Here is a 21865-nt window from a genome sequence, read left to right on the forward strand (position 1 = left end):
GAGTTTCATTTTGCTATAAAAGTAGTGAGTCTGCCAAACAAGGCAATGACATATCCAGCTGCCACGTGCAAAGCTCTTGAACTTTTTTAGTTTTTACAAAGTGCGTCTCTTTCCTCTTTTTTCTTTCCCGTCAAGTGGGGACCACCAAGGAGCATTGTTTTTGGGTGATACTGAATATGACCAGATCTCGTAGTCATCTCCGCGGCTGGACGCTGCACGTTACAAGCGGCGAGGCCGAAAATTTTGAAATGGTGAAAAGTAGAAACGTGGAGGTTTTCTATTGGTCGACTTAACCTCAACTGTGTGAACAGAAAAACTTTCTACAAATCTTGATGCGCATTCCCACATTAAAATATTAAAAATGGGATAAAAAAAGGCCGACGTCTTGGGAACCCGGCGTACGTTGCATCCATCATTATATTGAACCATCAGAGGAAAACGTGGAGAGATGTTGAAGCTGAGCTACCGCCTACCTTCTCTCCCACTCCTTCCCTTTTGTCTTTCCTCTTCCTCCTTCCCGCCTGTCCGATCACCAATCTGCCCGCCCGGCCGACGGGGAACCGGACGCGCATGCGCAGCGGGGCAGGCGGCGACAGCCTCATCCTGTGACGCCTCCTCGACTCCGTTCCCTCCCCGTGAGGCAATTGCTTCCATGGACCCCCCGACGGCGGTGAAGACGGGAGGCGCGAAGCGGGCGCTCGAGGAACTCAATTGGGACCATTCCTTTGTTCGCGAATTGCCCGGCGATCCGCGATCCGATTCGATCCCTCGTGAGGTCTGTGTCTCGATCTTTCTGAGCTTGATGTTTGTTGGCTTTTGCAATTTCTGCTTGCTTCTGGTTGAGGAATTCGAATACCAGCGGCGGTTTTCGGCATGAGTTCTTGATTTTGGGGCATCTCTTTGGTCGTTTTGGTGGGGAATTTCGCGGCAAACGTTCTGTTGTTGATTTTGTTGGCGTTGGTAGGGTGAATTCCATGTGGTTCGACTTCAATAATTTGGGGGTATTTGTTGGGGAGATGCAAATTTTGTTGGCATGTTTAGGTCAAATCACGGTTTGGTAATGGGTCGAGAAATTACGAGGTTGTATTCTAACTTGTGGGTAGACAGAAACATGTGTCAACTTTCAGAAAAAGGTCAGGGTAGTGATTAACTATGAAAGAGGGAGCGGTTGGGAAGAACATAAAAGAATTCTGGTTGATAAGTTTCAGGGGTCTGGACGATGTGCCTGGTTATTGAATTGTAAACTGCGGGCAAAGAGGGGTTTTTCCTTTTTTACGAGATTAAGGGTGAATTGGACTCTAGTTGTTACCTTGTTCAACCTAAATGGGACATTCCAGGTTTTGCCGAACTTCTTGGTCCTACATTATCTATGCTTGACCTCTAGTTGAATTCTTGATCGAACGTATGCTTGTTGGAGTTCATTTTGATCCTTAAGTTTAATCTACTGAGCATGAATTGGGCCAAGTCACTCCTAGATCATGCCAACTAAGAAGTGGCTCATCGGATGGGGCTTAGTTTAACCAAAGAGCAATTTGATTCAAGTTTTTAGCAGTATATGTAGGAAAGCTTGAGGGATTAAGCAACAAGTGAACAGGGTTATAATATAATCGTTGCGCATTATAGGTCATTCGTCCATCTCCACCTCTGGTCTTTATTTGTCGTATTGCATGAGCGACTATGGTGCAGCCCAATGTGGCAGTTCTACAACTATATAAGACAAGCATGCAAAATCTTTTGGAGAGAATCATGATAAATAACCTGAAAAACATTCACAACATAACTCCTGTAGACGACGTAGGAAAATACTTCTGGAAATAGCGCATACTGAAATCTCAAGCAACGTACCCGCAGGTACAGGGTTCTCTACTTTGGGCTGCAACGACCCCATGGTCCTGCGTGATCACTGTAACAGCCTCTTTTCAGTTCAAATGATTGTACCTGAGCATTCCATGCTATTTTGGGCCATGGCAACCCACATTGCTGCCTAAAACCTAACAAAATGGTCACAAGAAAATATGAAAAAGATTAAATTAGTCCTCTATGGCACATATTATCTGGAGAGTTGGAGTGAGTTTCACTAAAACTCCATCTTCTATGGCACAACTAGTCCTCTGCTACTCATCAATTTGTTTTTGTTGTCTTGGTGCCATGTTCACTTCAGTAATTTTCTCTCATTTCCTTTCAATAATTCATTGTATGTTCTATTTGCTGTGCAGGTTTTACATGCTTGTTATACAAAAGTTTTACCTTCTGTTGAAGTGGAGAATCCAGATCTCGTGGCATGGTCCGAGTCAGTTGCTGTGTTGCTTGACTTGGATCCTGCTGAGTAAGTGTTTCAGTACAGGTTTCTTCTTCTATTCAAAATTTTGTGTTGTGAAAGTTTTGTGAAATCAATGGTTAGCTGCTAGTGATGGCAAATTTCATCCTCAATATGATACAAAATTTCATTTTTAGATAATGTTCTGATTAATAGTGATGCAATGTTAGATCAACATTCTTATCAGCGTAAATTCAGTGTTCCATGAAAAACTCAATGAATTGTGCTTCACGATCACAATGTGAGAGGTTCATATCATCTCCACCTCTGCTAAGCCATTTTTCAATATTCCAAAGGAGGCTCTAGTTCAGTCCCATTAAGTCATTTGCTTCAGCATCTAATATGGCCAGAAACATCTAGCACAGAACATTTAGCCTATAGTTCATGTTTCATGATATTATTTCATCTATTAAAGGGAATGTCCTTAGTTGCTTTACAGGAAACCTAATTAGGGGGAACCTAGGGACGTTATCTGGTGGACAATGATGAAGAAAGGTGTTTCTCTCAAGTACATTAGTATAATTAAAGATATGTATGAAGGAGTAGTAACCAATGTCCGCACTTGTGGAGGGGTGACAACCAATTTTCCTATAACGGTTGGGTTACATCAAGGATCTGCTTTAAGCCCTTTCCTATCTGCTATAGTGATGGATGAGCTTACGAGATCAATTCAAGGAAATGTGCCATGGTTTATGTTGTTTGCTGATGATATTGTTTTGATTGATGAATCTAGAGCTGGGGTTAATGCTAAGTTAGAATTATGGAGACAGACATTGGAAGCAAGAGGTTTTAAGTCGAGTAAGAGTAAGACAGAATATATGGAATGTCGGTTTAGTAAGCAACGAAGTAGTGATGGGAGTGTAGTGAAGCTTGGTGAGCAAGAAATACCGGTGCATGATTGTTTCAAATATTTGGGATCTATCATTCAAAAGTATGGAGAAATTGATGGAAATGTAAATCATAGGATAAAGGTTGGGTGGATGAAATGGAAAAGTGCAACTGGAGTGTTGTGCGATCGTAGAATGCCATTGTGGTTGAAGGGAAAGTTTTATAGGACGACTATTAGGCCCGCTTTACTATATGGTACAGAATGTTGGGCTGCCAAGAGACATCATATTCAAAAAATGAGTGTAGTTGAGATGCGTATGCTGAAATGGATGTGTGGAAATACAATAAAAGATAAGATTAAGAATGAGAATATACGAAAGAAGGTAGGCATTGCACCCTTTGAAAATAAGATGAGAGAGAATCGTTTACGGTGGTTTGGACATATTCGGCGAAGGCCTAATGATGCTCAAGTTAGAAGGATGGAGAAATGGGAAAATATATTAGTTAAAAGAGGTCGGGGTAGGCCTAGGAAGCCATGGATGGAGGTGATAGGAAAGGATATGAATGCTTTGAACCTCACCGAGGACATGACATTGGATAGAAATGATTGGAGGAGAAGGATTCATGTGGAAGACCCAGAATGATTTTCTTTTTTGGTTCATATCGCCGACCCCAATTGTTTTGGGATGAAGGCGTAGTTGTAATTGTTGTTGTTGTTGTTGTAATGGTTTTTTAATAAGGGGAATCTGTTTTTTTATGATTTATTGCTTCTCTCCATATTTTGACAGTGTTGCTTATCCTAGGGCTGAAGTTTCCATTTAGACTTTATTGTCAATGACTTACATAAAGAACCTATTATAATATAAACAACATTGCATATCCCACAACTAAATACAAAAAGAGACTGCAACACACATCACACAATGTATGAAGTTATGATACTGCCCTTGTGCATGACATTTCGATAGTACCCCCATATGTCTGACTGGCCCTGCAAATTATACATGTGTTTGCACCATGGAAAAAGTTGTTTTTCAAAGACCAATTTCTGTTTGAAGTTAAAGCCTTTGTGAAAGAATCAGTTACTTGTTGTTCTCCGTTGATAAATTTGAGGGTGAATCTCACAATCGTCAATCTTCTCATGAATAAAATGTTGATAAAGTAGAATATGGTTTATGCTAAACTGGGTTCATGGCAATAGCAATGACACTACGATTATCACAAAAGAATAGTGCTTATTACAAAAGAATAGAGCTAGTAATGGGTTGATGCAAAGCGGTGAGAACATTTTCAATCCAAGAGACTTCAGACGTCTGGAAAATCTCGAACAATCTCCAAGTCTCCCATCGGGACTCGCGTCGGCTCGGACTGGATGACACTGACCAAAAAGGCAGTGCATCCCTTCCTCAGGTAGCTCTGCGCCTTCAGCGACGAAATCAACTTGCTCGCCCGAACGGGTTTCACGATCTTGAATTCCATCTTGGGCATTCCTGGTGGAGATAAGACAATCCTGCTATCTCGGCAGAAAATTTTGGCATGATACTTGTGCAGCCAATCCATGCCCAGGATGACGTCAAATTCCGTCATCACTAGCAGGATAACACAAGCCGGTAGATGCCGATCTGCCAAGACTACGTCCAACTCTGGTACGTAGGCCGCACAAATGGTGTTTTTCCCAATAGGGTTATACACTTCAAGGGTATTATGCAAGGATTTTACAGGTATGTGCAACAACTCGGCAAAATTTACCGAAATAAAAGAGTGTGTGGCACCACAATCAAAAAGCACAAAAACCGCTTGGTTAGCGACAAGAAGGGTACCTTGCACTAGGTCGCCCTTGGTCAACTGCTCGGCCTTGGCTGAGTAGACACGTCCCGGTGCCCTCCTTTGACCGCTCGCCTGCGGTTGTGGCGTCTGATACTGCTGTTGCGACTGTGGTGGCTGAGGGAGCAAAGGTGCTCCGTTGGTCTGCCTGGAATCGTCAGCCACCTTTTTGCGGCAATCACGGGCATAGTGGCCCATCTTGCCACAATACAGGCATCCGCCTGTGTCAAACGGGCACGCCTGCCCAATGTGAGATTGCTGGCATCTGGGGCATACGTTGCCAGCCTGCTGCCTGGCTGGAGGGTTGCCTTGAGGCCGCTGACGCTTTGAAAGAGGATATCGTTTCCTTCCTCCTTCGGTCTTTACAGGAAGGAACGATCGTTTGCCTGGGTCGCCGGAAGGTGTTTTCGGCTCACCACCCGTACCGGGTGGCCTCCTGCTCTGAGTACTCTTGGTGCACTCCCATGCTTCACTCAGGAGGGTGGCGGCAGCAACTGCCGCAGAGAAGGTCGATGGCATGCTCATTAGGACCCGATACATGAGTCCCTCCTTTAGCCCCCAAACAAACTTTCCTGCTCGCTCGCGATCATCCGCGAACAGGTTGGGGCAGTAGGGTTCCAAACTTTGGAATTTGGCGATGTAATCCGTCAAACTCGAATTGCCCTGGCAGAGCTCCAAGAACTCCACCTTCTTCTTCTTCCTCGCATGAGGCGGGAAGTAGTTCTCCAAAAAGGCCTTTCTGAAAGCTTCCCAAGGAATGGGCGAAATTCCCGAAAACTGCACACCCCGGGCCATGTCCCACCAACTGCGGGCATTCCCCTTCAGCCTGAAGGTCCTGAATAGCGTCTTCTTGTCATCGGGCACTGACAAGACCTCGAACACTCGTTCCACCTCCTTCACCCAGTTATCGGCCATGTCTGGGTCGGGCTTGCCGTCGAAGGTCGGGGGGTCAAGCTTCAGAAATTTCTCATACGTCACTGCGGTATGCGGGATCGGCTCAGGAACGGGCGCTGGTTCCCTTTGGGAACGAATCTGGTCTCGCATAGCCGCTGCCAGGCAACTTAGGGAATCCATCACGAATCCCCGCTGATCTGTCCATTCATCAGCAGACCCTTCGTTTGAGTTTCTTTCCATCATTGGAATAAACAAGGAATACCAATAATTAGAAACCTCAGGAAGCTCGAGATAAGCCAAAACATACGTACCATTCATGTTTAACATGAGTAGTTTATGAAAATCCAGAAATGCTGGTACATAAGCAGAACGTGTCAAGCCACTTAGCTTAACAATGCAAAATATACCTACCAAGCAAGAGGAAATGTATACTCACAGCGCGATGCGGATGCTTAATGGTCAAGAGTCCTTGCTTCCCTTAGCTCTGATACCAAGTTGTAATGCCCCAAAATTTTCAACTTGCAAACCTTTCAGAAGAACAGACAAGAGACTAAAAAGAGATCTCTTTATCTCAGAGATGGATTATGAAATCAGCGGAAGACTATTCTTCTATTAATTTCAGAAAGACAAGCTGACAACTTTGGGCGCGTTAACTAAAAGGACCAAAACGCACAACCCATGCTACTTGCAAACACTTGGAAAAACCACTTTTATTTAAGAAGTTCTCCAAATAGCACAAAATTCGGATATCCCAAGGAAAATCCGTTACAAAACACCCAAACATCAGGACGCGAGCTAAGAGCAGGAAGAAGAACGTCTTGGAGCCATCTCGCCATCGCCTGTGGTGTACCTAATCATCACCTGTACCCATAGAATGAGTTAGTTTCGCAAAAAAACTAGTAGGTGCACAAGAGAGACTGCAAGAAACAGAATTATGTACATTTAATTCGGCAGGTTACGCAGTTTAAAGCAAATATGCAGTCAAACAGATATGCACGAGGTAAAATAGTGCAAGCGCGTAAGTAGTGCAAGCGAATCAGTAGTGCAAGCGAGTCAGTAGTGCAAGCGAATCAGTAGTGCAAGCGAGTCAGTAATGCAAGCGAATCAGTAGTGCAAGCGAATCAGTAGTGCAAGCGAGTCTCACGACCCAACGACCTGTGTGAACAGACCTTATGTTTCGATAATTACTAGCCTGCAGGTACGCGCAGGCAAAACGTAGAAACAACTGAGACTAGTTCGGGCGTCTGTTATTCTATGTATTTTCAATAACCCGAATAACTAGTTGAGTTCGCTCCAAAGGGACGACTTTAGCCGAGAGAGGATTCCCCAAAGGAGGCAGTGCCACAGATGCATCCAACTTCTGCAGAAGTGTTGAGCTAACTATTGTAGCCCCTTTCCCCTAACTCCAATGACTGGGGAGGCCAGATCGTTGCCCGTAGAGTGGTTGTTAACAACCTGTCTATTGGAGTTTGTATCGCTCTGTCCTCTCCCTTGACAGACACATAGAAGCGAATAGGTACGTTAGGGGTTGTTTAACTAACAGCCCATTCTATGCTGTGGTCTTTAAACCACTCGAGCATCTTGCCTGTGAAGGCGAATGTGAGGCCATTTATGTGATTACAGCATTGTGCATTTAGCACTGTTCGAGGTCGCACGACCGTCTCACCCGATCATCGCAGTACTAGACGTGTCGTGCACGACTACAAATACTCTATTATGAAGGGGGTATAGCTCCTCAATAGAAGCCTCAACAGGAGTGTTTCACCAAGATGTAAAGTTTATCAACTTTATTTTATCTTTTGAAACAACAGTACCTTGTGCCAACATTATGCAAAAGCAAGAGTCTAGGCGCAGAGCGCGACGTAAGGTAAAGGCGGTAAGCAGATGTGCAACGCTAAACCTCGACGCGATGCGTGACGGCAAGTAACCTGATAGAAGGTAAAGGGCAAGGATTTCGGAACCGCATCCTTGAGTGAAGTGCATACCTGTATAAATATATATATTTGTATATATATATTCATTTAATGATCGTTTTTAGTTTAATTGAACTTAATTCAATTATCCAAGCCTTCTGTGCAATCTTCCCCTACCTTGGAGAGTTACAGGCTCGCTGGCGTCTGCGGATGTACACGATTGACGGCTCGAGTCGCGGAGCGCGAGTGAGATCCGTCGTAGTTGGTGGTCGCCGGAGGGAACTCGTTGGCAGGAAGACGGTTGATGATGTCGGTGGCGGCGGCTGTCGAGAGTTGCCGGCGTAGGTGACGGTGGATGAGCGAGATAGAGAGTCAGAGACACCGAGGGAGACGAGAGGGTCGGTGAGGGAGAGAGTCGGGGACGAGAGGGTGAGAGAGAGAGAACAGAGGGCGAGAGGCGGTGAAGGGGGTTTCGTAACCCTCCTCCCGCCTGCCTCGCTGTCTTTAAAAGACAGCGAGAGGCGGTGGTCCGGGTCGGGTCCGGATCCGGCCCGAATCAAAACATTTTTTTTTTGCTGTTACACTTGAAGATTGGTGTTTGTCCTCCTCGCATATAAACATGGGGAGAATTGGAATTGCATTGCAGGTGATGCTGGAATAGTACTTGTTGAAATAGAGAGATCTGACTCATGCTGATCAGTTGGTGTGGCTGCATCAATTGAAATGTGCTGTCTAACTAGAAATGGAGGTGCCATTGCTAGGAGAATCTCCTAAAGAGCTGCTAACATGACTGCTAGCCAAATGCTCAAGTCTGCAACTCTCATTTATGTTAGCATATATGTGGACTGCATTGCTGAAAACTTTTGAGTATCCATGTTTTCCCGCACACATTCCATAATCATGCTGTCCATGCACAAATATAACATACCTGTAAATGAATATTTTCCAAGTCTCTGGGTGAAATCACCTATAACCCTTATATCGATCAACATATCCAACAAATCTACAAATGTATGCTCTATCCTGATTTTTTTCTAGGGTCATCGAAAACTCTCCTTGCGTGTGGAGAACATGTTTCCTTGGAAACCATTCTTAAAACATGAAACACAATGTCTTGAAATGTGTGAGAAATGTGTTTACAATTGATCTGGAAACACATTTCCTATCAAGTGAGAAACCCATTTCATATCATGCAAGAAAGTTCTCTGCTTTATATGTGAATCACACTTGCTTTATTTGGGAAATGCATTTCCCATGCATAAGATGAAATATTTTTTCTCTATAAATATGTTGAAACATGTGTTATTTAAAATTTTTAATTATTTGTTTTGAAAGAAAAAATCATACTTTTTTTTACATTTAATGTTAAGAAGTAGTGCTAGTTGAAATGAGAAATCTCATTTTAATTTAAGCCCACTATTTTTACCTTATTACTAGAATCTATTGTGTCAACACCAAGGTTGCCAAACTAGGAAGTGGAAGCGGGAAACGATACGGGAAGCGGAAGCGGAAGCGGAAGCGGAAGCGGAAGCGGAAGCGAGAAGCGAGAAGCGAGAAGCGAGGCATTTTGAATTTTATAAGAAGCGGGAAGCGAAGTATCAATTTGAAAACGAAATATAAATAAAAAATGAAGCAATATGGTAATTGAATAGGAATCGAACAAGAAGCAAATAAAACCTAAAATAAAATTGATTATTCTTATATTTCATGATTTTTCAATTAAAGAGTTAAATTTTTGTTAAAATCTAACAATGATAGTTACTAATTTAGAGAAAGTACATGACAAGTGAGTGAAAGTGTGAGAGAAAATACATGAAAAACATGAAAAGAAACATGATAAAAGCATATAGGAAACATATACCATGTGTATGGGAAGCACAGAAGAATCGTGGGGGAATCACGATTCCCATGAAGTTTCGGAAGCGAGTATTGCACTTTCGAAGCACGTTTCTGGGAAGCGCGCTTCCCACCTACCTAAGAAGCTTCCGGTAGCTCTGGTCAACACTGTAAATCCCTATGTTGCATTTAAATTCTTTGCTTATGATATTTATGATTCTATCTAAAGTAGCACAACTGTACACTTGCTCACATGAAATACAAACTTGTGTGATTGTTTTCTAGTTGTAATAAATGTATTCACATATTTTATGAAACAATTAATTTATTAATTCTTACTAGTTATCATGATACTAGTAAACAAGTTTGTGCAGTTTTATAATATTCTTCATATATATTACCATATTTTCTGTTTTGCTATATATATATGTCTATATATATAAATACACACACAAATGGGAATTGATGCAAATTAACATGGTCAAGTGGGAATTTTTTAAAATCATGAGAAGTATAACCATCCTAATCACTATGAAGGGCCATAATGCATAAGTTGTCTATCCCATGCATTATGCATAAGAAAGAGCTTATTTATCCTATCTTTGAAAATTTATTAAAAAATGTTTGTTATTATGAAGACTCTTTTTTTGGAACTTCCTTATTTTATGATTGTTAATTAACAAATGATTGAGCTCTTTGAACTCTTTTTGGTATGTCTTCTTGGGTGTTATTTAAAAAAAACTTCAAATGTTTTTTTAAACTTATTTAAGTATTGTCCTTTTCTTGGATTTAATTGCATTCATATTTGTGCTGACTTTAAAATTTATTAAATAATTTGATATGATTAATAATATTTATTTGATTTTGTGAAATGATATATATATATATATATATATATATATATATATATATATATATATATATATATATATATATATATATATACACATTCATGTGCTTCTATGAGATATAGTTTGATTCTTATGTTTTTGAACTCTATTTAATATACACGTGTGATCTAGAATGAAATATGCAGAAATACAAAACAAGGGCCTCTAATAACTTGCAAGATCATAAACACAAAGTGTACATGTAAACACAAGTCGTATTAGACTGGGTACACTTGTGTTTGTACTTAAGGTTTGGATCCGGGTCCGGTTCCAAACTCCCCTTATGTAACATGTCTAATTGATATTAGACAAACTTGTAAATGCCCTAACTTATTAGGGCTATTTGTGTCATATAGCCATGTATTAGGTCATGTATTAAGCTTTACATTATAAGTATCGAAGATGTCACGATTTTTCCACAATGGAAAGACGTGATTAGTTGCAGCCCCATTCACTTTCTCCTTTGCAGCTTCTTGTTCATCAACTCTGGACTATTCTCACATGGTATCAGAGCAGCTCTGATCCAAGGGCTGAAGGTTTTTCCAGCAGGTACGTCCCTAAGAGACCTAACTCTCCTTATCTCTCGTATATTCATTTGCTGTTCTGTGTCTTTAATATTTACTCCCCATTCTATTCTTCTCCAGTTTTCTCTGGATTACAATTTTGCTCTTCAGATCTGTAACTGAGTTGGGTTTGTGCTAACCTAGTTTCACGATACCTTTGACTACAGAAACTTCTTTGGGTTTGCGTCAAATCCATTTCACGACAACCCTATTTCCTGAAACTGATTTATTCTTGCCCCAAATCAGTTTCACGTCATTTTTTTTTTGTGTTGCTTTGTTTGATTCTTTTCACGTTACTCTTGCATATCAGGTTTGTTTGTTGGATCGGGTTTTGTTTTCCCAGATCTGTGCATCAGATCCGATAACTGGCTAGAATCAAATCTAAAGTTTCCTTTTAGATTTACCTTTCTCTATGTATCTTCCTTAATCCTCGATTTTAGCCTGCTGCCTCTTTACATTTGTTACTGCTGTGTGCAATCTTACGTATGCAACTTTGAAATCAGATTGGATCTGTACACCAGATCTATTATTTCTCATTCAAGTTAAGTACTCGAGTTAAAAAAAAAAAGAAGGAAAAACCGAGACTTGTTGCATCGTGATCTGTCTGCAGATACCTTCATTCTGTTCTACTGATTGCACTTTTCAAAAAAAAAAAAAGTTTAGCCATGGATTCTTCTTCTCAGTCATTTCTCTCATCTAATTTTCTCGGTCAACTCATTTCTGAAAAACTTACCAATTCCAATTTCCTGATTTGGAAAAGACAAATTCTTCCTTTTATTAAAAGTCAAGGTCTCTCTGGACATCTCACTGGATCAATCCCAGCTCCTCCAGAATTTATCATACAGGAAGCTAAGAATGTAAATGAGGCTGATCTCATACAACAAATTCCAAATCCTCAATATGAGATTTGGATGAAGCGTGATCAAGCTGCAGTTGCCTTTATCATCTCCACTATCTCTCAAGAAGTATTGGTGGGGATTCCAGATGAATGCTCAACAAAAGAATTATGGGACAGACTAGTGAAGACGTACTCTCAGATATCAGAAGCTAGAATCTCCTTTCTTTAGCGTGAATTTCAACTCCTGACTAAGGGTTCCTTGTCCGTCATGGAGTACTTGAATAAGGTTAAGATCATCAGTGATCAACTTGCAGTTGTTGGGTATGAAGTGGCAGATAAAGACAAGGTCAGACAAACCTTGAATGGATTGGGATCGGAATTTCATGTTCTCTCGACTTCCTTGTTATGCCTGCCTGATCTACCATCATTTGAAGACTTGCAAGCCAAATTACTTCAATATGAGATGACTCTGAAAGTGATGTCTCATGAGACTGGTGGACATGTTCTTGCTACTGGGGTTTCTTTTGGCCCGGGACGTGGTGATAATAATTTTGGTGGTGGCAGAGGACGAGGTCGAGGTACTCCAGGGGGACGTGGGTTATTACCTACCCCAAATGCTTCACCTCTCTATAATGTAAAAAACGTACCCACCTGTTAGCTTTGCAACAAGCGAGGCCACATTAAAGCCAATTGTTGGCACAATCCGCAGAACAAAGGAAAGTTCCAAAAGGGTGAGAGCTCGTCAGGACGAAAGGAAAACTCTTCAAAGTTCGGTGGCGATGTGAAAGAGCTTCTCTTGGCAACGCTGTCTGAACTTGATCTGAAGCGTGATGATAAAGGAGTGTGGTATATTGATTTTGGAGCAGCTACTCATGTCACAGGTAATGCGGGTAAATTCTTTACTTCAACTCCCTATTTTGGAAAAAGTAACATCGTTACTGGAGACGGGTCCCACCATCCCATCACCCACATTGGAAATGTTTCTATCCCCTTGCCTAAATCCTCACTTCATCTGTCCAATGTTCTTCATGCCCCAGATATTACAAAAAATATTGTTTCTGTTTCTAAGCTTGTTGATCATACCAATTCTTCTGTTGAATTTACTCCATCTTCTGTTTATGTCAAGGATCTACAAACGAAGGAGACGTTTGCTAGAGGGGAACGCCGGAGAAATATGTATGTCTTCCAGGAGGATCCTTCTACTTGTGTTCGACCTACCTTGAAGACATCTCCTAAGTCTATGTCGTCAAAGAATATTCATGTGTTTAGTTTGCAATCTTCAAATAAATGTAATAAGTTTGATTTTTGGCATCTGCGTCTTGGTCATTGTGGTCGAGTCTTTGTTGAGCGACTAGTGTTTGATGGTCTTATTCCTGAGTCTAGCTTGATTTCTAGACCAGATAATAAAATGTGCTCAAGTTGTCAAATGTGTAAGAGTCATGTTCTTCCTTTTCATCCAATAAATGAGAGAGCTTCAAGGCCTTTTGAAATCGTCTGTTGCGATGTATGGGGACCGGCTCCTAATCCCTCTAATTCTGGTTGCAGATATTATGTTATTTTTATTGATCATTTCTCCCGCTTCACTTGGATATATTTCATGAAGAATAAATCCGAAGTCTTCTCTATTTTTCGTTGTTTTCATGCATTTGTCAAAACTCACTTTTCTTGCAATATTTTACATTTCCAAAGTGATGGTGGGGGGGAATACTCCTCCAGGGATTTTATCAATTACCTCCAAGATAATGGGATAACTTGTAGAGTATCTTGCCCGCATACGCCCCAAGAGAATGGAGTTGCAGAACGGAAACACCGTCATATTGTGGAAAGCGCTATGAGCATGATGCACGGAAGTCGTACTCCCATAGGACTCTGGACAGAGGCTTTTCACTCTGCTGTTCACCTTATTAATCGTCTGTCCATGAAGCTTTTAGAAAATACATCCCCTTATTTCATCCTATTTGGGAAACATCTGCATGTGTTATGTTCATATTGACTCTTCTCTGCGAAACAAGTTTCAGGTTAAGGCATCAAAGTGTAGGTTTGTCGGATATGCAGATCATCACAAAGGGTACAGGTGTTATGATCCTGACAGCAGACGAATCAAGATATCTAGGAATGTAGTTTTTGATGAAAATGATTTTGGAGAAGGAGAATATGTTTCTGCCCAAACCAATATGAATGCGCTATTTTATGATCCATGGCTCAGTGCAAAGCTATTTCCTGCAACCAACAATGAGTGTTCTTCTTCCTGTGCTCAAGGAACATCCTGTCAAGATGGAAATAGTAGCATACAAGAACTTGAAGTAGAACATCCTCCAGAGATTAACAAGTTTGCTGGGCAAGTTTATAGGAGAAGAGAAAGGGACTCACCCTTGACTCCGGATGATATTGAACAAGAAGAGCCTATGTCATCCAATGACATTACTTCTTCAATTTCTAATCCAGTAGCCATTCCGATCAGACGATCTGAAAGAGCTCGGCATCCCATTGAAAGGTGGGTCAGTTATGAGAATTTCAGCATGGATTTTCAATTGTTTTTGTCACAGATTGAGAAAGAGACTGAGATTAGACACTTTCATCAAGCCATTAACTCCAAAAAATGGATTCAAGCTATGAATGAAGAGATGAAAGCCTTGTACCAATGTCAAACATGGACAATTGTCCCCCGACCTCCAGATAAGAATGTTGTTGGGTCACGATGGGTCTACAAAATCAAATACAAACCGGATGGGAGTGTTGAACGATACAAAGCTCGTCTTGTAGCAAAGGGATTCACCCAAGAGTTTGGACAAGACTATGATGAAACTTTTAGTCCAGTTGTCAAAATGGGCACAATTCACATTGTTCTTTCATTGGCTGTAGATTATGGTTAGAGAATAAGTCAGTTAGATGTGAAGAATGCTTTTCTTCATGGAGATTTGAAGGAAGAAGTATACATGGAACAACCGCCAGACTATACAGAAGGAGATTCAAAGGAGTATGTATGTAGACTAAATCAAGCACTCTATGGATTGAAACAAGCATCTCGATCTTGGTTTGAGAGTTTCTCCCTAGAAATTCAAAAACATGGTTTTTATCGATCACAATTGGATCACTCCCTTTTTATTCTTCGAGGCAAGGAGTTTACTACATTCTTGTTGATATATGTTGATGATATAATTATTACAGGAAGCAGTGAGAATCACGTTGAAGAAACTAAAGATCTCTTGAGTCAAAGGTTCAAAATGAAGGACCTTGGAAACCTTCGGTACTTTCTTGGAGTAGAGGTGGATAATCAAGGAAATAAACTTACTTTGACCCAACATAAATACACCCTAGATCTGTTAGAAAAGGGTGGAATGCAAGATTGCAAGCCTCTTGCTACTCCTAGTGCGCTTAACCAGAAACTAAGTGTGCAAGACGGAGACTTGTATCATGATCCCACCAAATATCGAAGTCTAGTGGGAATGCTTCAATATCTTACCTTTACTAGGCCCGATATTACATATTCAGTCAATCAAGTTTCCCAATTCATGCATGAGCCAAGGACGGGACATATGGATGCAGTAAAAAGGATACTGAGGTACTTGAAGAGTACTGTTGGAGATGGACTCTTGTACACCACAAGCAGATCCATGAATACTGCTCATGACATCATTGCTTATTCAGATGCGGATTGGGCCGGGGATCCTGATGATCGAAAGCCAGTTTCAAGGTATTGTGTTTTCATTGGTGCCAATCTTGTTTCTTGGAGTAGCAGAAAACAGAATGCCGTGGCTAGATCTAGCACAGAAGCAGAATACAGAGCGATGGCTGCTGCTACGACAGAAGTGACATGGACTAGACATTTGTTAACAGAGTTAAATGAGCCGATTGCTGGTTGCTTTCTTTTGTGTGACAATCAAAGTGCTATTCAAATATCTCTTAATCCTATTCATCAAAGCAAGACCAAGCACATTGAGATTGATCAACATTTTATCAGACAAATGATTGAGGAGAAAGAGATGGAGCCTCATTATATTAGAACAGAAGACCAAGTGGCCGATTTGTTCACCAAAGGACTCACAAAGTGCCGGTTTTGGTTTCTAAAAGGCAAGTTGTCCATGATTCAAAATCATGCACAACTTGAGGGAGGCTATTAGACTGGGTACACTTGTGTTTGTACTTAAGGTTTGGATCCGGGTCCGAATCCAAACTCCCCTTATGTAACATGTCTAATTGATATTAGACAAACTTGTAAATGCCCTAACTTATTAGGGCTATTTGTGTCATATAGCCATGTATTAGGTCATGTATTAAGCTTTACATTATAAGTATCGAAGAGGTCACGATTTTTCCACAATGGAAAGACGTGATTAGTTGCAGCCCCATTCACTTTCTCCTTTGCAGCTTCTTGTTCATCAACTCTGGACTATTCTCACACAACTAAGGGACAATACAAGAACAAAAAGGCACTACACAAACACAAAGTTCATTCAAGACAACAAATAATTTAAAAGCGGAACACAAGAACATAAAAAAAATATATTTTATTGAGCATAAGAGAAGCATTAGAAAATGAAAGGGAATAAAACCCCCTATTTATACACATAAAGAGAGAGAGAAACCTCAACAGAGTTGTTGAACGGTTCCAACAACTATATTGACTAGTCAACAAAAAACCCAACAACTCTATTTTGTATTTAATCAAATTGTCTCTATAAAAAAAACAAAAAAAAAGAATAAAATAAAAGTACTAATGTGCCTCTAATGGGCACAACCTATTACAATGATTGAAATGATAAAAATACCCCTAATAGGTATTTAGATATTCCATCATTATAAATATAATATATATATAACTTAACACTCCCCCTCAAACTTATGGTGTGATATACCGAAAGTTTGAAAATACAAAAAGAATCAACGGAAAGGATCAAAGTCTTCAAGTGTCTTCATTGAAAGTCTCTATCTTTATGTCGCATCGGAGAATTTTGCAAATACAAGTTTCTGAATGTCTTCATTGGTGATCATCCACAAACCTTCATCTTCATGATATGATGCATCAAAGATATTTCTTTCTCAATCCATTGCATCTTTAAAAACATAAAGAGTGAACAAAACAAAGGTTCTAACTACACAAAGAAAAATATCCTAACCCAATAGTGATAAAGTTTTTAAAACAAATACATTTTTAAACAAGAGAAACATTAGATAATCATTAAGAACAATAAGAGGAGCATACTTCAAGGATAATTTTTTATGAAATCAAATCATAAACCCAAAATTAATATATTTTTGTTTTTATGAAAAACATAAATATTGATCATAAGAAAATTTGATCATTAAAGGACATAAATCATTTAGAAGAGATAAATAATTGTGCATAGATTATATCTCAAGGTTTTTTAGAAAAGCATTTCAAATGAAAAAATAAATCATCATCGACAACATGCATGTAAAATATAACAATTCAAAATAGTCCTTAATAAAATAGGAGATAATTAAATTCATGCATACAACCATGTGAACAAGATAATTAATATGAAACACATATATATCCAACATGTAATTAAAATATATTTAATGCACATAATAATGAAAGAGAGCAATCTCACAAATCACAACCCATTATGATTCATTCACATAACCTAGAATGGTCTTAAGCACAAAGGACCAAACATCAATTTTAGTATATATATATATATTATTAATAAAATACACATAAGATGCATACAATTTTATCAATAAACTTTTTTCCATACAAGTAGAAAAAGTTTAGAAATTTTATGGAGATATTTTAAAAATCCCACACAACAAAAGGAATAATATTTGCAAAATCCCAACAATAGTTCGACCACCACAAGCAATCACCTCACTAGACCTACAAACCTCAAAAATCAAGTGTATCAATTATTAGAACAAGAATATAATCACAATGCTACTAATGGGCTAAAGAACATACAAAAAGTATGAATAACAAACATCTCTTGTCTATATAAAGTGACACTTAAATAAGAGACAAACCTCAATATTCAAGTGTATAAGCTCGTAGAACAACATAATACAAATACACAAAAAATGTGAATAACTAATGAGTGCACGTAACTCACCACAAAATTACATCTCTTGTCTACATAAAATGACACTTAAATAAGAGGCATAATAGGAGAGAACTGTAAAGTCCGCAATTTTTTTGGATTTTTCAGAATTGATACGGGATTCTTTTCGATATTTTTATGAGAAATTCATCGATCATGAATAAATCGATATAACTTTTGGATGTTAAAAAGGGATATCTAGATTATACTAACTCTTTATGGATCTGGATCTCGATAGAGGATCCACAAGGATCATCCCCCTTAAACCCAATTCCAACTATACATTTAAAAATACGAAGCACTCGCTGAATTTCCTGAGTTAGACAGATTTGGATCCAGTGTATGCTTCAAATATGAAGTAACCTCATAACAAGGACTCAAATCCATTTAGTGGACTCGGTCCGAGGTACAAAATAATTCAGAAACAGATCTATGGAGAGATCCGGATCACTCAAAACTTGAGAGACATAAGACTGGATCTGTTAGAGGGATCCAACCTCAAACCTGAATTTGGATCCAAATAAGATCCACATTAAACGTTATGAGTCCTAAAATCGATTTAGAAAGTTGAATGGCTTATCAAATACGAAAACACACACACACACACACACACACATATATATATATATATATATATATATATATCAAACTATGTTGATACTCGTATTTAGATCCAGGATCCAAACAAGACCCAAAATGGGTCTCGCATAAGATAATGTAAGGTCTGGGTCCATTTGGACCCAGACCAACGAAGAACAAACTACTTGTGCTTGAATTTGAGTTGGATATGAAGTGAGATCCAATTCAATCTCAAACCTTCACTCAAAACAAGAAATATAGGTCTAGGTCCAATCAGAACAACCTACATATGTATATATTATTGAGTCGGACCCAACCCAATCCAGAATGAACACACACACCCACACACACACACACATATATATATATATATATTATATATATATTGGATCAAGTTGGGTCCAATTGGACCCAACTGGATCTAACCCTCTCTAACTGAGTCCCTTAGCATTGTTTGGACTTGGGTTGGATCCATTTGAATCCAACCCAAACCCAAAACACCTTGGATCCAACCCAGATCCAACCATCGACAGACCCTCCCTCTGTTTCACTTTCTATAAACCCCCCTTAGAGGGCTCTCCCTCACACTTAGATCTCTCTCTTTCTCTCTCACTCCCAGATCTTAGATCCCTCTCTCTGCTCTCAGACCCTCTGTGCACCACCACCACCCTTTTGCCATACCCCCTCCCTCTCCTCCTTTTTTGTCTCCCGCCCCCTTCTGGTGGCCATGGAAGGCGGCATCAACAGAGACTGCTGCTGCCAGAGTGGCTGGCTGGGGGTGCTGGTCGGAGGATGCCTAATTGCTGGGTGCCTCCCCCACCGCACTCTGTTTTCTTCTAGTGGGCCTTGGACAGCAACAACAACAACCGAGATGCTGGTGCTCTCTCTCCCCCCGTCGCCTTCTTCTCCATGCCTCGATTGCCCATGGCAGTCGGGTCTGGCCACTGCCTTCGAGCTCCCCCCTTTTCTGGGCCCTCGGCCCATCTCGAGCAACAACAACAACTGCTGCTACGTCGAGGTCGACCAAGACCGAGTCAGAGCCAAGTTCAACTAGGTCATATACCCTTCCAACCGAGCTCGGCTCGGTTACACTGAGTCCAGCTCGATCAAGGCCCCCCAATCCTCTTTTGAACCGAGCCCGACTCAGTTTGCTACCCGAGCCAACTTGACCACTTGGGGCCAACCCTAGGGGTGGCAATTTCTGACACGACCCGCCAACCCGACTCTTAGGCGGGTTCGGGTTGGGCTTAAGCCAACCCGTTTAATAAACGGGTCGACCCGCGTAACCCGTTTATTAAACAGGTCGGGTTCGGGTTGGGGGTATGCCAACCCGCCAACCCGGCTGACCCGTTTAATAAACGGGTTAGGCGGGTGGGTCAACCCGCCAACCCGCCAACCCGACCTGCCAATCTGACTACCTGCCAACCCGATCCGTCAACCCGCCAAGGCGCCAACCCGACCCGACAACCTGACCCGCGAACCTGAAAACCCGTTTACCCGACCCAACCCATTTATTAAATGGGTTGGCGGGTCGTGTCGGGTTACCCGTTTATTAAACGGGTCGGGTTCGTGTTTGCCACAGCTGACCCGTTTAATAAATGGGTCGGGTTCGGGTTGAGGTATGCTGACACGCCAACCCGCCAACCCGACCCGATTGCCACCCCTAGCCAACCCCCCTCCCTTTTGGATAGTCTTGGCATGGGCTTAATCGAGCTCGACTCGGTTGAATCCAAGCCAAGCAAAGCCCCTCCCCATATTAACCAAGTCAAACTTGGTTTCCTCGAAACTGAGCTTGACTTAGCTCATCATTACTGAGCTCGACTCAGTTTTCCCAAATTGAGCTAAGCAAGGGTCCTTTTTTCGCACAAACTCGATTCAGATATGTCCTAGCCAAGCCGTTCATTGGCTTACAAACGCCTTTGAGCCAACTTAGTCGTTCCGATAATCGGTCACTTGGGTTAGCCTCTTCAAGCCTGACTCGGTCCGGTCAGCTCGAACAGAGTTTAGGTTCGACTCCGGTGTTGCGATAGTCACCTCTTTTCACCAGAGATAGTTTTATAACCTCGTTCTTTACACAGTTTGATAACAAAACCTTTTGAGCGCACCACATCGGCGCAATTGATAAGACTTCGTACCTCTGACACTTTTACCGTGGCACGAGCAAAGCTTGCACCTACGCTCAGAATTGTCGAACATTCAAACTATCTCTGAGGTAGGGGAAATTTGCATGCAATGACGACGGTTGAACATTTCAGATATATGTATTTATATTTACGTCAATATATATATATATATATACGTACACATTTATTTCAAGTATGTAGTTTTGAATTACACATTTATTTCAAGTACACAATTTTGCATACTTTTGCATTATTTATGATGGCCTTTTAGCGTATGATGCTTTGATATATGTGTAATTATATATACTTATATGATTATTCAGAGTACGTAGTTTTGCTTATTCTTGTACTATTTGAATTACGCATTTATTTAAAGTATGCAGTTTCACCTAATTTTGCATTATTTATGATGGCCTTTTGGCATACGATGCTTTGATAAACATGTAATTATATATACGTATATAATTATTCAGATTATGCAGTTTTGCGTATTCTTGTTTCATTTAAATTATGCATTTATTTCAAATACGCGTTTTCACGTACTTTCACTTTCTTTATGATGGCCTTTTAATGGACGTTGCTTTGATATATGTGTAATTATATATACATATATAATTATTCAGAGTATGCAGTTTTGCGTACTCATCCTAGTCGGTACAAGACTTGGCATGGTGCATACAACATGCCAGTTTCTGCATTATCCTACAATTGTGAGCACGAGTGCAGTTAAATTCTGTTTCTAAAAGACTTCTATTTAAGGTTGTAAGCATCACATCGTTACCCGTATCAGTCGGGCCCAAAATAACACCGTATCGTATCATATCGTATTGTAAACGTATTATAAATTTTAAATAAAAAATTTCTAAAATATCCAAAAAGCAAGAAAAATCAGAAAAAAGTAGCAAACTTTTTATAAAAATCATATAACATGAAACAATGAAGAATTGCACAAAATACAACCATAAAATCACATATGAAGCATTTATGTCTCTATGAGTCGCATAAGACATCATCAAACATCAATTAATATAGAATCATAGATAATATTGCATGCATATCTCACAACAACAATACAAAATATTTAATATCTTGTAATTAAGAACATACCACAAGACTCATACTTTCATATTACGTAAACAAAAATATTATGGCAATAGTTGCACTCGATTTTCAATCGGTTTTCACTCATTACTTGAGTGCA

The 21865-nt window shown here is 40.3% G+C and overlaps 1 protein-coding gene across 1 annotated transcript in view; it reads left to right on the forward strand.

The window, feature by feature from the left end:
* Window positions 1-380: 380 nt before the first annotated feature.
* LOC149827924 (selenoprotein O) overlaps window positions 381-21865 on the forward strand; it is a 41128-nt gene continuing 19643 nt past the window's right edge. The window contains exons 1-2 of the mRNA XM_090019733.1: window positions 381-775; window positions 2217-2326. Coding sequence (XP_089875859.1) covers window positions 449-775; window positions 2217-2326 — 437 coding nt within the window. The 5' untranslated portion in view covers window positions 381-448. The remainder of the gene's footprint in view (window positions 776-2216; window positions 2327-21865) is intronic.

This window comes from Nuphar pumila, chromosome 10 (assembly GCF_984573655.1).
Source record: "Nuphar pumila chromosome 10, dmNupPumi1.hap1.1, whole genome shotgun sequence".
NCBI lineage: Eukaryota > Viridiplantae > Streptophyta > Magnoliopsida > Nymphaeales > Nymphaeaceae > Nuphar > Nuphar pumila.